The 16001-nt window shown below is 41.8% G+C and overlaps 1 protein-coding gene across 1 annotated transcript in view; it reads right to left on the bottom strand.

The window, feature by feature from the left end:
- LOC308682205 (neurexin-1a-like) overlaps positions 1-13622 on the bottom strand; it is a gene marked incomplete at its 3' end in the record, with an annotated part of 115849 nt that extends 102227 nt beyond the window's left edge. The window contains exons 1-3 of the mRNA XM_081351730.1: positions 13520-13622; positions 8576-8737; positions 3693-4134 (exon numbers count right to left, since the gene is read on the bottom strand). Of these exons, the coding sequence (XP_081207856.1) occupies positions 3693-4134; positions 8576-8677 (544 nt within the window). The 5' untranslated portion in view covers positions 8678-8737; positions 13520-13622. The remainder of the gene's footprint in view (positions 1-3692; positions 4135-8575; positions 8738-13519) is intronic.
- Between the last annotated feature and the right edge of the window lie 2379 nt (positions 13623-16001).

Raw genomic sequence — 16001 nt, 5'->3', positions numbered from 1 at the left:
CCAGTATAAGCAGCTCATCATGCCATACGATTCAGGTTAATTCAACTGAAGCAATGAACGCCAAGTCGTGTAGCACCATAGCATGGCCATCCACACAAGGCCATGCCTCTGGTGGAGTGTGCTCTGATGCCGATGGGGCATTGGAGGCCTATCAAAGCGTAAGCCAATGCGAAGGCGCCCACTATCCAGCGGAACAATCTCTGCTTTGTGACAGGAAGTCCCATGGTGCGGCCACCGAAGCAAACGAAGAGCTGCTCTAAATGCCTAAACAGGGCAGAGCACTATATATATACTCTTAGGGACCGGACAGGGCAGAGTAAGAGTAATTGTTGCTCATCTTATGAAGTGGGAAAAGCAGACAGCGAAATAACTTGTGCTCTGAACAGAGTAGAAAGCAAATTGCCCACTCACTTGACCCATACTGACGCTAGCAGGAGTGCAGTCTTAAGCGAAAGTGGCCGTAGCTCGGCTGACTGTAGCGGCTCAAAGGGGAGCCCTCTGAGGGCCCTAAGGACCATCGATAGGTCCCAGGAGGGTAAGGTAAGAGGACGAGGTGGGTCGAGTCTCCTTGCCCCTTTCAAGACCTGAACAACCAGGTTGCTTCTACCCAGCGATTGGCAGGCCACAGGAGCGGGGGTATGCTGCTATGGCTGCCACATAGACTTTGAGCGAAGAGGGGGTGCTACCCGCATCCATGAGCTCCTCTAGGAAGGAAAGCAACAGCAGTTCTTCACATAAAATAGGGTCTTGGTTCCGGACTGAACATCAGTCAGAGAAAACAGACCACTTAAGGGCATAGAGGCGTCTCATGGACGGGGCTCTAGCTTCAGAGATAGTATTCAGGACTCTCGCTGTTAGGTCCGTAAGTTCCTGTTGTGTTCCTGTCCATATGTAGAGGGCCCACAGCTTGGGTTGGAGATGCCAGATTGTCCTGTTCGCCTGGGAAATGAGGTCTTTCCTCAGGGGAATTGGCCATAGGGCAACTGTTGGCAGCTGAATATTGCTGTGAGAGCATCCATCTTTGATGAACGCAGCTTGCGTGGGCTTATTGTCTCTGAAATGTAAAACAATCGTCGGCGAAAGATGCTTTTTAGAAAAGGGATATGGTCAATGAGTCATGGGGAATCCCCTCGCTGCAGAGAGAGTGAGATGCGAGGGGAAATAGACCAGTATGGGCTAACTTAGACCCGTTCATTCAGCCCTGAGGCTCCATTGATTGTTTCTTCATCTCATGATCAAGAGAGAGAGAGAGAACGTTGGAGAACGAGGGGAGGAGTCGTTTTCTTTAGAGAAAGCGGTCTGTGAACACCACTTTTGCTGTGAGAGCATCAGTCCTCAATGATCGTGGTTTGAGGCACGATACAGACGCGGGGAATAGACCGGTGTGAGCTCACTAAAGCCAGGGACACACTCAACGATTGTAAGGCCGATTATGAATGTAATTTGATACTTACGAATGATCATGCCTAAACGCTCAGAGTCGCATTCAGTTGGTGTTCACAGTCGGTGTTTAAAATCTGCTGCAGTCGATGGAAACAGTCTGTAAGTGAGTTCAGTCAGTCTTTGAATGTTTCAGCTAGTCGTTAAGTGTGTCCCCGGCATTAGTCCTGTTCGATCAGCCCCGCGGCTCCATTGTTTCTTCGTCTAATCATTGAGAGAAAGAGAATGTTGGAGAACGATGGCTTTCTTTAGAGAAAGAAGTCCGTGAACGCAGCAAGGGGAGACTAGCGCTCTCGTAATGAGACTGCCAGTCTTCATTGAACACGGCTTGTGGGGGCGGGCCCGGCAAGTGACACAAGAATATGCTCTATGAGTCTCATCTGATAGGAAATCCCCTTGCTGCAGGGAGATTGAGACACGAGGGGAATAGCCACAGGGGAATGGTGATACAGCTGCAGCAGTGTCGAGTCAGTAGTCTGCTTTAAATGCAGAGCAAGATTCAGCTCCTTCTGCTGCTGGGGCTCTTCCAACGGTGAGAAGGCTTCTTTTAGCCAGAGATGAAGGTCATCGCTGAAGGAGAATAAATCTGAATCGTATGGCGAGATGAGCTGTTTATACTGGCAGATTCCCCCTTGGCGGGCTCTGTACTCGGTTAGGCAGGACGCGCCCTGATTGGCTCGCGCAGATACGCCGCATCGCCATAGGTTCATGCAGTTCCCACTGCTCAGCCAATAAGCGTGCGCAGATCACTGCACTGTTATGGCTGAGCAGTAGCACTGCGATTATAGAATTAAAGGCTATTGAATAAAAGGAGTTTTCCCCCATAGCGTCTAGCAGATGCAATATGAGTAAACATTTCGAAAGGGAACAGTGATGTCATCATCCAGCTCAGTTCAGTTCTCATATAATGGTGTAAATGCAGACAGATCAATAATATTGTTGAATATTATCTGGTAAGGGAACCTTCCTGTAAGTACATCTTTATTCTTAATATTCTTGCAAATATTTAAATATTCATGAAAAAAAAAAAACACTGTGTCACTCTTATCTCGCTCAGAGTGTGAGGCCAGTGTAACAAATCAGTTTATGTAATTACCAGCTCTCAGGATGGAGTGGATAACACAGCTGGAGGCCAAATCTAATTTTCAGCATGATATCGCAAGGCATTTTGGCCAGGAACACTTGCTAACAATAAGCAAACCAAAAACAAGCTGCTGTTCAGCTGTTGTGTTGTGTAGCAGAATTAGGTGAGATAAAAAGCGAGTATTCTAAAAACACTTTACTCTTTGCTCGCTGCAGACAGTAAACAAAATTGTACTGTGGTGGGGTGATGCTGCAGAGTATTCAAGGCCTGAAAGATCTGAATTTCACTGTGCAAAAAGTAAGAAAGTTTGTCTCTGAACTGTACTTAAAAACAGATTATTCAAACCATTTTAACATTTTACTTCCAAGTTTTTCTTTTTAAGCAGTATTTTTTTTTCCTCATGCTTTTATGGTCTGCATTCTAAAAACATTTTTTCATAAAGTTCAAAAATGACAAATACAAAGTAAAAATGAGTGAAATGACTACTACTAATTATATTCAGTATATATTAAGCATGTATAGCTGTAACGTGTAAGCAGGGATGAGGCAGAGAGGGAATCCAGATGCAAGCACAAGTATTAATAGAAAAACATAAACGCGAAATAATCCAGGAACAAAGGTAAAATCCACAAAGATAAGCCAGGAGAACAACGACAGAAATACACAAACAGAGGTAACAACCAACAAACAACAACTGAAGCACAGAGGTTTAAATAGACAGGCTAACAAGGGGCTAACAAGGGACAGGTATTGGTGACTGATGTCATGGGAACTAATAAGGGTAACTATGGTGACAAACAAGGTACAAGGCAAAACAGAACCAAACACAGGAATTGAACACAGAAACAATGGGGAAATGAGAATTCACTTTAACATAAAAGTCCTACAAAACACAAGACAGTGCAGGGATTGTGACAATAGCATGTAGGAAGCAGAGACTAACGACAAACCATGCATCTAACCACAGGTGAAGAGCTGTTGTTCCATCCACACAAGCTTGTGATGCTCTGTTTGTAAATTGTTGTTGGAACGGTAGTTTCAAGAAACACCAAATTACTCAACTACCATCGTAACAATGGAACCTGTGACCACAGTTGGCCAACAATGGGAAACACACTCCTGTTAAGCAGTCATCTGATCTCATACACAAGCTCTAGTAAAGTCTTACCTGATTTTCCATCCCTCCGGAAATCCACATGATACCATTCCCCATCATTCACTTTTTTGTTAACAGCCAGTGTCTTGGTTGTGCCTGATCCCATATCCAGAAGCAGGTACAAAAGACCATCCAGTATCTCAATGGCAAAGAAGTCCACCTTCAGTGTGAGAGGGCTCTTGGTTTCTTTGGTCTGTTGCTTAGGTTTCCCATGGTTAAAGAGCAGAAGTCCATTGGGCTCAGTGGTGCGAAAGTCAAAGGAAATAGAACCGGTCTTCTTAGTGTTCCATTTAAGAAGTGTGATGAAGGATTCCGGTGTCTCAAACGTGATGGGATCTAATGCGACAACATTCTCACACTTGAAGGAAACAACTCCATGGATCTTCATTTTGGGGTCGCCTTTAAAAGCCAGTCTGGACAGCTCCAGTCGAACGTCATTGTTTTTATATACAACCTACAGATATATAACAAAGCCAGTTGAACAGAAATAATATGAGAAACTTCTGATCTAAACTATGTTTGTAGAACCCTTACATGAATGGGTGGAAGATTGATTGATTGTCTTTTTCACTAAAATGAAATCATAGCAATTGTGTAATTATTAAGTAAGTCCATAGCCACATTTAGAATTGTTGGGAAAAGATTAAATATTTTACCGATATATTTACTGATATCTTTTGCATTTCTAATCCAAACAACGTCAAACTTGGCGCTGCACTTACTCGTGCCCGTAGCAAGACACCTGTCAAGTTTGAAATCCATCGGACTAACAGTTCGAGAGATATGCGAATAACAGACATATAGACAGACACACACACAGACAAACAGACAGACATTTCTGTAATTTATAGATAGATGAACAAATTTTCATTTTGATGACACGCTCCAAAAATGTTGGGACAGAGGCAAAATAAAAGTGAAAAGATTATTCAAATTAGACTATGCAACTCTTTTGAATCAGTCCACAATGAGCAGGTGAACTGGCAATAGTTGGGGGTATCGTGTTTGGGTGTAAAAGAGCTTCTCGGTCTTTGTAAGCAAAGATGGGTCATGAGAAACCATCATGCTACTCTGTTAAATACTGCCACATGTACTCAGGAGTACTTTTAGAAAACCATTTTCACTTAACACAGTCTGATGCTGCATCAAGAAATGGCACTTGCATCTCTGTTACGCAAGGAGAAAGCTATACATCTGTTCAATGCAGAGATGCCAGCGAGTTCAGATGGTCTAGAAGACAGTGGAAAGGTGTGCTGCGTTCAGATGAGTCCATGTTTAATGGACATCGAGTTCTCAGTCCCAAAGACGAAAGGGACCAACCAGACTTTGGCATCAGTGCAAATGGCATGGGTAACTTGCATTTGTGTGAAGGTACCACTGACATGAAGGCATATATTTAGATTATACAGAGACATAAACTGCCATCAAGATGACATCTTTCCTGGGAAGCAAAACAAGGCCAGGCCTCATTCTTCACATGCTAAAACTGAATGTTTTCTAGACACTGCACCATAGAAGGACTGCAGTCCAGATCTGTGTCCTCCTGAACATGTATGATCCATCATGAAAAAGAGAATTGGACAGTGATGACCCCGGACTGTTGAGCAGCTGTCTTGTATCAGACAAGATTGGGCAAATATTCCACTTGCAAAACTTCAACAATTAGTTTCCTCAATTCCCAAACATTTAAAAAGTGTAATTAAAAGGAAAGGTGATGTGACACAGTGGTGAACATGCCTCTGTCCCATTTTTTTCTTTTTTGGAGCGTGTCGCAGCCATCAAAATCAAAACTTGTTTATATTTACAAAATAAAATCAAGTTGATCAGTGAAAACATTGAAAATATTTTCTTTGTACATTTGTCAGTTAAATAAAGTTTCAAGAGAATTAACAAATCACAGATTTTTTATTTTATTGCTTTTTAAAAAATGTCCCAACTTTTCTTGAAATGGGGTTGCATTTAAAAGGGGGGAAAAATCTAAGTTAACGTCAGTAAATTATAGAGTGCCGCAAGGCTCTGCATTAGGCCCTCTGTTATTTTCAATATTCAGTGTACTGTATATGTTGCCACTTGGTAATATTATAAGAAAACAAGGAATTAGTTTCCACTGTTATGTCGATGATACTCAGTTATATATTTTATCACAACAAGATGAAAACTCTAAATTATCCAAGTTGACAGAGTTGTGTTAAAGATATAAAATATAGGATAACCTGTAATTGTCTTCTATTAAATTCAGATAAGACTGAGGTATTAATTATTGGACTAAAAACCTGTACACAGAATCTCTTAGAATACAATTTGTATTTAGAAGGATGTACTGTTACTTTATCCTCTACAGTTGAAGACCTGGGAGTTATATTAGACAGCAACTTGTATATGTTACAAAAACAGCCTTCTTCCACCTTAGAAACATCGCTAAGCTTAACACTTTATCAGCTAACTTTAAGATTTGTACATTTCTGAAAAACAAAACTTGGACACGTCACCTTTGATAACAGATCACTCTAAATTGTAATGTAGACGCATGCAATTTCTGTAAAGATGCTTTTAAAATGATGTTATGTGAAAAGCGCTATACAAATAAATGTGAATTGAATTGAATTGAATTTATTTTTGAAAAACGTGCTATTATGGTGAGCTTGTATTTTTAAATGTGGTAGTCTTTCAACTACAAATGACTCACTGACAATATTGTGTTTGAATACTGGCATAATGGGCTAAAATAAACAAACAATACAATGACATTACATGCATGCATGCATGATAGACATGCAATCAGCAAACAATTTTTAGGCCCTCCTCTTTAGGATATATGAATATAGACAGAGAACCATCTAACTGTCCCATAAAGAGAAGCTTTAACGTAATTTAGTGTGTTGAGTTTGTATTCTGGGCTCATATGCTTGGTTGTATATAGTATACATCAATAAGGAGAAGATTGAGTTTGGTGATGATTAGGGCTGACTTCTAGTCGAGGATTCGACGATTCGATTCGGAGAGGTCTGATTCGACTATGAACCTCATAGTCGAATACATGGGTGTCAGTTTGGTTTGAAATGTGCTGGGGACAGAGACGCTTTCGCATTTTCAGAAGGGCTGGGTACCATTTTTATTTTATTTTTTCAGGTCATGTTTTGAAAGACGATGTCCTGTAGCTTACTAATGTAAATAAATAAAAATGTATTCAAAAATCTGCTTCACATTTTGAGCAGGGCTGCGGAGCGGCTGTGAGTTGATTCTCATGTGCGTTAAAAAGCTTTACGTGGTTTAATGTACCTAAACAATGATTACCAAATTCCCCTCTCATGTTGCTCCACATAACCACTTAAAATGATAAAAAAAAATCGAACCCAGAGTCCAATTATTATGGACGTTATCTGATATTAAGCGTTTCTGCTTCACATTTTCAGCAGGGCTGCGGAGCGGCTGTGAGTTGACTCCACACGGTTCTCATGTGCGTTAAAAAGCTTTACGTTGTTTAATGTACCTAAACAACGATTACCAAATTTCCCTCTCATATTGCTCCTCATAACCACTGAAAATGGTCAAAAAATCGAACCCAGAGTCCAATTATTATGGACGTTATCTAATATTAAGCGTTTCTGCTTCACATTTTCAGCAGGGCAGCGGAGCGGCTGTGAGTTGACTCCACGCGGTTCTCATGGGCGTGAAAAAGCTTTACTGTACGTGGTTTAATGTACCTAAACAACCATCACCAAATTTCTCTCTCATATTGCTCCTCATGTTTATGAAATGTTATGATATATGTGTGATATATATGTGTTTTTAGCTCTTTTGTTTGAAATGGAAAAAATCTAGCTGCTATCTAAAAAAAAAAAAGAAAAAAAAAAGGTTCGACTATAAGTCGACTACGGCAAAATCTAACGAATCAGATTCGACTATGAAAATCCTTAGTCGAAAACAGCCCTAGTGATGATGCATACTATATACATGATCATCAATAAGGAGAAAATCAAGTTTGGTCTTTTTATATGACTGTAATTAATCTATTAAGCTGCGTTAAGCATGTCTTAATAACAATTTTCCATTGGGGAGAAAACGCTTAATTTTAAAAAAATATTGTCTTTCCACTTTCATTTTCTGAATGAGTGATTCTTATCTGCTCAATTACCTGTCCTTAATCAGCAATATCTGTTTTTTGTTTTCTCTGAGAAGTAATTGAGTCCAGCTTAGCCTCTTTAGCCATCCCTAATTTTCATACCAAGACTAATGCAAACATTGAACGGGCCATTCACGTATACTTATATAATAATTTGCTGATGCAGGTACAAAAAAATACTCTTTATTTGTGTGCAGATTTTTTTTCTAATATTATTTCCTATCCCCATGTTACTTAGAACCTGTAAGGCTTTCTTTATTCTGTATAGCACAAAATAAAATATTAATGTGGCTTTCACCTTTCAATGCCATGAATGCATACAGCAAACTCCAAAAAGCACCATATATGTAAAATAATACATTTAAATGTAATCTGCTTTACACATGAGTTGAGGTTTGTAAACCAAAGTGCAGTCTTTTATTTAAATAAGAAAAACAAAATTCAGAAAAGACAAAAAGTAAACGACTAAAACTAGACTTGACTGTAAAGTGGGTTGATATTTGCTGTGGGAGAGGTTAAAGAGAACCTCAGTGCTCCTCCTACAGTGAATTCCAACCCTATCCATAATGAGCACTGTAGTTAACAAGGTCAATTGCTTACAAAATATTTATTGGTTAATTAAAGGCTCTTTGAACCTGTTTTGTTCTGCAAACAAAGTTTAGGCTATTTCTCTCTTGAAAATGAACGAATCTATCACCAAAACAGAAACATAAGCTTCTATAAAGCTCTATAAAGCTTTATCTGCACTGATATCTTGTAGTAGGTATTTTACCTCCCTCAGACAACCCATAAAGTTGTTGCTAACAGGTGATCCAGGCAAGTCGGCTGTACCAGGACTTCCTCCAACATAGAAAAAGTCATCAGAGCCAAGCATAGCATAGTCCTCTTGAGTATATCCTGTGGTGGTCAGGATTCCGTCCACAGATATTGTTACCTAAAGAACAAACCACAGGAAAATTAAATATAGGTACCACTTTGCTACTGTCTGGATTTTGGTTTCTTCAGTCACTAACATGCACTCAACACTGCATAATGACACAATGGAGAACACACCAGTGGTCACATGATCGTAAGCCCTATAGAAACACACCAATTCATTGGCTGATGGTCCTGAAGTGCCACCCATAAGGAGCTGCATAACCTGGCACCATCACCTCTGATTTTCTTATCTTCAGTGCAGTATAGTTTCAGCCCCTTTTCTCTAGCCACTCACCTTTAAGTTGATTATTCCCTTTTTGAGTAACAAGATGGCATTTCTGAAGTGTCTGCCTTAATGAAGGTGCATCATTGTCCTGTTTTGGGGTTTGTCATGCGGAGGCCATGTTGGAAGGATATGGATTTCCACACTTCAAGATCTTGAGCAATCATGAGCTTCGGACAATGCTTTCACTGTGGGAGACTATCAGGCCACATTCTAGTCACCTAGCTATGAGGTGCAGAAGTGGAAGAGTAAAGGAGGGCGTACACTGTGCGAGTTCTGACACACAGGAGGTCGTGAGCCATTGCACGCGTTACGAGTCAGTTAACCTGATAATCTAAAATAAACACGGCAGGACTGTACTGCATGGCGAGCCGGTGGCAATCACATGAGCTAAACACAGAGACTGGAGCTTTCAATGTTGCTGCTATAGCTTCGGATAGAAAAAAGAAAAGAATAAAAAGACGAATGTGCAAATAATTGGGTGAAAAGCAGAGAACAACACAGCTATCCTTTAAACAAAACAACTACAAAGTGTAGCCTATATATGTATGTCAGTGTCAGTGTGTGTGTGTGTGTGTGTGTGTCAGTGCATGAGCACACTGTAGGGTTACAGCAACTACTGGGCTATAATGATAATCATAGATCTAGCCTATGTGACGTAGTTGTGTATGATTTGGCAATAGGGAACAGCCTATTCACTGGTCAAACTTTTTAAACATGTTTGAAAATTATCGGGAAGTCGGGAGTTGCTCGGCTCTCACACATTGCGAGCCGCGACCATACGAGCATCAATGATTTCCAGGCGATTTTTCCCGAGAGAAATCTCTAGAGCTCGTACGTAAAGCAAAAATCACACCATGTACGCCCGGCTTAAAGGAGCAAGCACATGGAGATTTGAAGCTTTCTCTCTCTACCTGCCCTAGCTCACATCGCTCAATGAAACAGTAGACGGCTGTTCCAGATGCACCTGTAATGTAGGCCAGTAAGAGCTGTGCGTGTAAACCTCAATCCCCTGGCCTCAAGAGGCGCTAGCAACTGATGCTAGAGACTGTGGTCTTTAGCGTCCTTGTTAGTATGCCCACCTCCCATGCCGGAGACAATAGTTCGAATCCCGCTTGGTGTGGGTCAAGTAGAACTGGGTATTTTTGGTGCTGTGACCTGGATGGGAGTGAAGTTTAAAGCAGTAAGAGTGTAATGGAAGCAAGCTAGTAAGAGCTGTTCAGGTAAACCTCACTCCCTTGGCCTCAAGAGACGCTAGAGACTACAGTCTTTAGCGTCCTTGTTCGTGCCCGCCTCCCATGCCGGTTCCAATCCTGCTCGGAGCACGTCGAGTAGGAGCAGTCACACACCCTCACTGTGAGAAAGACAAGCCAGCGCTTCATTTACATTACATTTATGTTTATTCATTTAGCAGACGCTTTTATCCAAAGTGACTTACAAATGAGAACAATAGAAGCAGTTAACCTAACAGTAGGACAACAATATGTAAGTGCTATGACCCTTCTCAGTTTAGTCTAAGGCAGTACTGTAAGTACATCTACATTTTTTTTATTTTTATATAGAATAGAATAGAATAGAATAGAATAGAATAGAATAGAAGAGAAAGTGTTAGTATTACTGGATCAAGTGCTGTTGAAAAATAAGTCCAGGTGAAGGTCCGAGAAAGAGATTTTGTGCCTCTTTGAGATGGCACCACAAGACGTCGTTCGCTTGCAGAGCGCAAGTTTCAGGATGGCACATAAGTCTGAAGTAATGAGTTTAAGTAAAGGGGAGCACAGCCAGTGGTTGTTCTGTAGGCAAATGTCAGTGACTTGAATTTGATGCAAGTGGCAACTGGCAGCCAGTGCAATTTTGTGAGGAGAAGAGTGACATGCTCTCTTCGGCTCATTTGGCTTCCTCTGTGCATTTACCCTGGTCTTTCTCACAGCCTCCATTCATTGTTGGTTTGAGTTTGCCACTGAACCACCATTGTTAAGGAAGTTCAGTTTCCCCTTACACAGAACCCCAAATGCTCTTGTGCAAAACGTGGCCTCTGTCCCCATGCTTGCATCCTGGGGAATGCTTAACATGCCAAGTGTTCTAAAATCAAACAGAGGACACTGTTACAAACTCTACACGTCGACCCCCCATAGTACAGACAAGAGCTGTTGTAGAAATCTAGAAGCTACACCCATAAGGAGTTACGTAACAGCACCCTTTTAAGTGCCTACTTTGGTCCATCGCCTTAAATTGTTCTGCAAGGTACACAAACCTATGCAGCAATGGTGAGTATGACCAGCAACGCAGTGTCTTGTTCCCACTCAGGGAACCAGGGTTACATTCAGTAACCTAGATTACAAAAGTAACCTTTTGTAGGAACTCAGAGGTGCCTCCAGTTCAGAAGGCCCCTCTGAATTTCAAAGTGGTAATTCCTACATTCTGGCAGCACAGCGTTGGGATACTGTCCTCAGATATTTACAAGACCTGCGTCTGGGAGTGAACTGGGACAGATGCGTTTCCTGGATCTAGAGCTAGATTCAGTGGAAATGTCACCAGTTTCTGTCAGATCATTGCTGCAATGTATGGAGATACTCATGTGCCTGCTGTTCAAGCCTTTTATTTGTATCAGACAAGTTCTTTTCTCATAAGAAAGCTCTGTTGTTAGCTTTGGCCTTGTTTGAGAGACTAGGCTATTTGCATGCATCATTGTTATTTCTATGTGCATGGATTTTGCACCAGTCCTTTTCCTTTGTTTGAGCCAGAGGAACAGGAAAGACTTTAATATCCTATGTTGACCGTATTGATCAACGGTGCACGTCTGAGCAGCTTTTTCCGTGGTCATAAGAGAGGAGCTGCAGACACTTTCACATTGTCTATTGGATGCGTCGCCAAAGCTTATGAGGTGTACGGGCTGCATTCGTCTCAGGGTATCCACACACATTCAACTCAGCGTGGGTCCTTGCTAAAGCCTCTCTTTTCAGGACTTGGTCTTGTCTTCAATTTTTTGCCAGGTTTTATAACCCGGATAAGGGTTTGGCTTTGTCTTTCTGAGAAGTTTTTTAATGTATTGCCTGTTAGTGTGCAGCATCTTCTTACAACACAGACTTGAGTATTTACATTTACGGTTTGCATGGCATGACAGCTCATCATTTCCCCTGCATCATTATGGTTTGTAAACCCTGCAGAAAATTTTAGACGATGGACCCAAGTGTGCACTTAAAAGGGTGCTGTTACGTAACTCCTTATGGGCAGATCTTCAGCGCCATCAGCCAATGAATTGGTGTGATATAAGGCTTCTGACCTTGTGACCACTAACATGTTCTCCATTGTACAGTGTCTCATTCCCACTTGGGGAACCAGGGTTACATTCAGGAACCTAGAACTTTTTCCGGTATTTTCTTTAGACTAAAACACATTTGTGTGTCTCTTTTCTTTAATTTATTGCATGACTTTGAAGGGATATGTTTGAAGACTTAATTTACTTGAATACAATTAGGTGTTGATGTATTAAACAAATAACAGCATTAGTATTGCCCCATTACAACTTAAAATTAATTGACAGACACAAAAATGGTGTTAGTAACTAAGATAGTCTTGTAAGGATATTTAATTGTAAGTAAATTGAAAGAAAACCATGCAACAGGGTTAAAAATGAGAGCACACTATTTTTAGCAGTGCCAAAATTTAGTCAAGAAATCAAAATCTCATGCAGTTTGATGCACATTAATTATAAACAGATATTATGTGAATTTTATGTGTATACAGAGCATATATTAAAATATGACAAGTATAAACATTTAAAAATTGTGGCACATGAAGGGCCAAGAGTAAAAAAAAAGTTAGCCAAAGACAAATAGATTATGCGTGACTTTATCAGCACAGCATTTTCAATGAAGACCATGCAGAATGGGAGGGAATAGAGCTGACTGACAGAAGGATCACCCTTGATTAATGTTAAACCCAGTGGTTTGAAACATGTCCTGGGGTGGGGGGGGGGGGGGGATAAGATTGAATAGTAAAATCGAAAACAGCAAAGAGTACCAACCAGTTCAAAAAGAAAAGAAAGAGAAAACACACAAAACACCCCAAAAGACAAACAATTTGAATAATGTCTACAGAACAATGTAGTTTCTTTACCATAGCATATCCAATGCCTGAGTGCTTTGTGGAATAAGAGGGGAAAGGAAATAAAAAAAAACTGTGAATAAAATAACAAATGATACTCAAAAAATGAACATATGATGATTATCAATGTTGGAAATTAGTTTGTTAAACATTAAAAGGAACGTTTAGTAGAATGACACATTCCATGATTGACGTTAGTTTTACAAAGCATATTAGTAGCTGCATAAAATCAAACAAAATAAATGATATGCAGTGACACTTTAATTTGATGGTCCTCTTTAGACATTCTACTAACAATAAGTAACTTTGCAACTACGTCAACTAACTCTTATAGGAATTATTTCTATGGTAATGTCACTTTGTGTTACGAGATCTTAACTGAATCATTGATCTGTTTGACTCCTGACGCACCTGACGCAAATTCCGTGTTACTTTCACATCATGCCATTCATTGTCATTAAATTTCCCATTGACCAGTTCCACCAGAGCTTCAAATGCCCCGGAACCCAAATTTATGACGAGAGACACCGCCCCGTTTATCAGCGCCAGGTTGACATAGTCAGCGGATTTTCCTGTGTGCAGCAACAGTCCATTTCTCTGAAGTGTTTTGAACGACAGTGTGATTTCTTCACTGCTGCCTTGGATCGGGTTCAGAGAAAGGTCGTAGCAGAAGTATTCTGAACCTTTGAATGTCGCCACATATTCTTCTTCTATTCCTGAAAACAAAGAAGAAAATGATGGGTTAAAAACCTGACAAGGATGTTGTGGCGAGGGGGTCGTGGTTATGCAAAGTCTACAGCGGGGATCGAGTGCAGAAACGGGCGGAAATAACGAGGTCAATGATGGCTAACACCTGTCTCAACACCTTGTACTGGAGCAGTTTGTCACTCGGCTACCTTGAGGAACGGCCGAGTGGGTCCAGTGCCACCACCCGGCGTCGTTGGATCAGGCCATCCAGCTTGCTGAGGACCATCTGGTGGCGTGCCCCGGGGTCGGCGAGCTCTTTGTTAATCTCTTTCTCTACCCTCTCCTTCTCTCTCTCGCCCAACCCCCGTAACCAGGTCACGAAGCAACGTGGAGCCGCCACTTCATCTCCACCTTTTCCCAGTCTCCGCCAGTCTCTTTGCCATACTTCTGCAGCTGGGGTGGCGAGAAGGCCAGTATTTACACAATTATTGGGAATTTTGTGTGCAGGTGCCTCTTGGAGGACAAGGCTATAGACGGGAGATGCTGTGGCTCAGGCTGGGGAAGCTGTTCCGGGACCATCACTGACAGACAGAGAATAAATGAGAACAAGAGCGGAGCTAATGTCGAGTTTGAGGTTAAATGAGTTAGATGATTTTCTTCTCGAGCAGTTTTGTGATGAAATGCTCAAAAATGCATATGACTGGGTCCGCACCATCGACGGACAGCTAATTCAGCCTGATCAGCCACTCTCCTATGCCTATTTTCCTATTATAAAAGACAGGTTGTATCAGGTGGCCAAAGACACCCAGACAAAGGAAGATACAACCCAGTTATTAGTGCCAAAAAGATGCTGCGCCCATTACCATCAGTAAGGGTCCCCTTCGAGAGTATTGGTATGGAACTCATCAGGCCATTAAAACGAGCTTGAAGTCATTAGAGAGGCTTGGGATGAGGGGCCTTCAAACAGCCGCAGTGAAATTCAGTATGTCATGGACCTCTGAGCAAAACTTCACACATTGTGGTAGCTCTCTATGGAGAATTTGCAATTTGCAGATGTGTTTTCACCCCTGCCAGGTCGCACAGACCTCATACAGCACCATATCAAAACGATCCCCAGGGAAGTGGCGCACAGCTGTCCCTATCATTTACCTGAACACAAGAAAAAAGTGGTACAGGATGATTTAAAGGCCATGCTAAAGTTGGGCTTTATAGAAGAATCACACTGTGACTGGGCGAGCCCGATAGTTTTTGTAGCCAAAATGGATGTCTCTGTCCGTTTCAGTGTTGATTATAGACGGGTGAACACTGTTATCAAATGCCCGGTGATGACGAGCTACTTCGGTTAGGTTTGGCTTGCTTTTTATTTGATACTGGATTTAACAAAAGGATATTGGCAGATCCCATTATCACCATTATCCAAAGAAAGAACAGGCTTCACAACGCCGTTCAGATTCCACCAATTTATTACTCTTCCATTCGGGTTGTTCGGGGCTCTCGCTACCTTTTAGCGTCTCATGGACAAAAACCTCCAGCCAGGAGGACGCTTATGCTGGAACATCTATGTGCTGTCCTGAGATCACTGAGGGTGGCTGGCCTCACGGCGAACCCGCGGAAGTGTGCAAGTGGGGGTGTGGAGATACAGTATCTGGGCCTTTTTTAGGACATGGGCAGGTGCGTCCCCAAATTGACAAGACTGCTGCGATTGCACCTGCCCATGTCCCAAGACCAAAAAAGTAGGTGAGACAGTTCCTGGGGCTGGCGGGTTATTATAGGAGGTTTATAACTAAATATTTGTAGCTCACCAGCCTGCAGACTGATCGCACTAAAAAGGAAGCACCAGATCCAGTCCAATGGATGGAGCTGCGCCAACAGGTCCAACCAAAGAAGCGGGCCGCTCTTACACTCTCCTAACTTTGATCTCTCTTTTTTGTTGCAGACAGACGTGCTGGACAGGGGGCTGGGTGCAGTCCTGTCCCAGGTGGTCGTTGGAGAAGAGAAGCCGGTGCTGTATCCAAGTCGAAAGCTCTCAAACATAGAGACTAGATACAGCACCATTGAAAACAGTGTTTGGCCATTCGTTGGGCCGTCCTCACCCTCCGTTATTACCTCCTGGGACGGGAATTCACTCTCTGTACCAAGCGGCCCTCCAGTGGCTCCACTGCATGAAGGATACCAACATACAGATCACCGTTGGTATTTAGTTTTA

This window comes from Scardinius erythrophthalmus (assembly GCF_964197995.2).
Source record: "Scardinius erythrophthalmus genome assembly, chromosome: 21".
In the NCBI taxonomy this organism is placed as follows: Eukaryota; Metazoa; Chordata; class Actinopteri; order Cypriniformes; family Leuciscidae; genus Scardinius; species Scardinius erythrophthalmus.
This window is presented reverse-complemented; position numbering and strand designations above follow the sequence as displayed.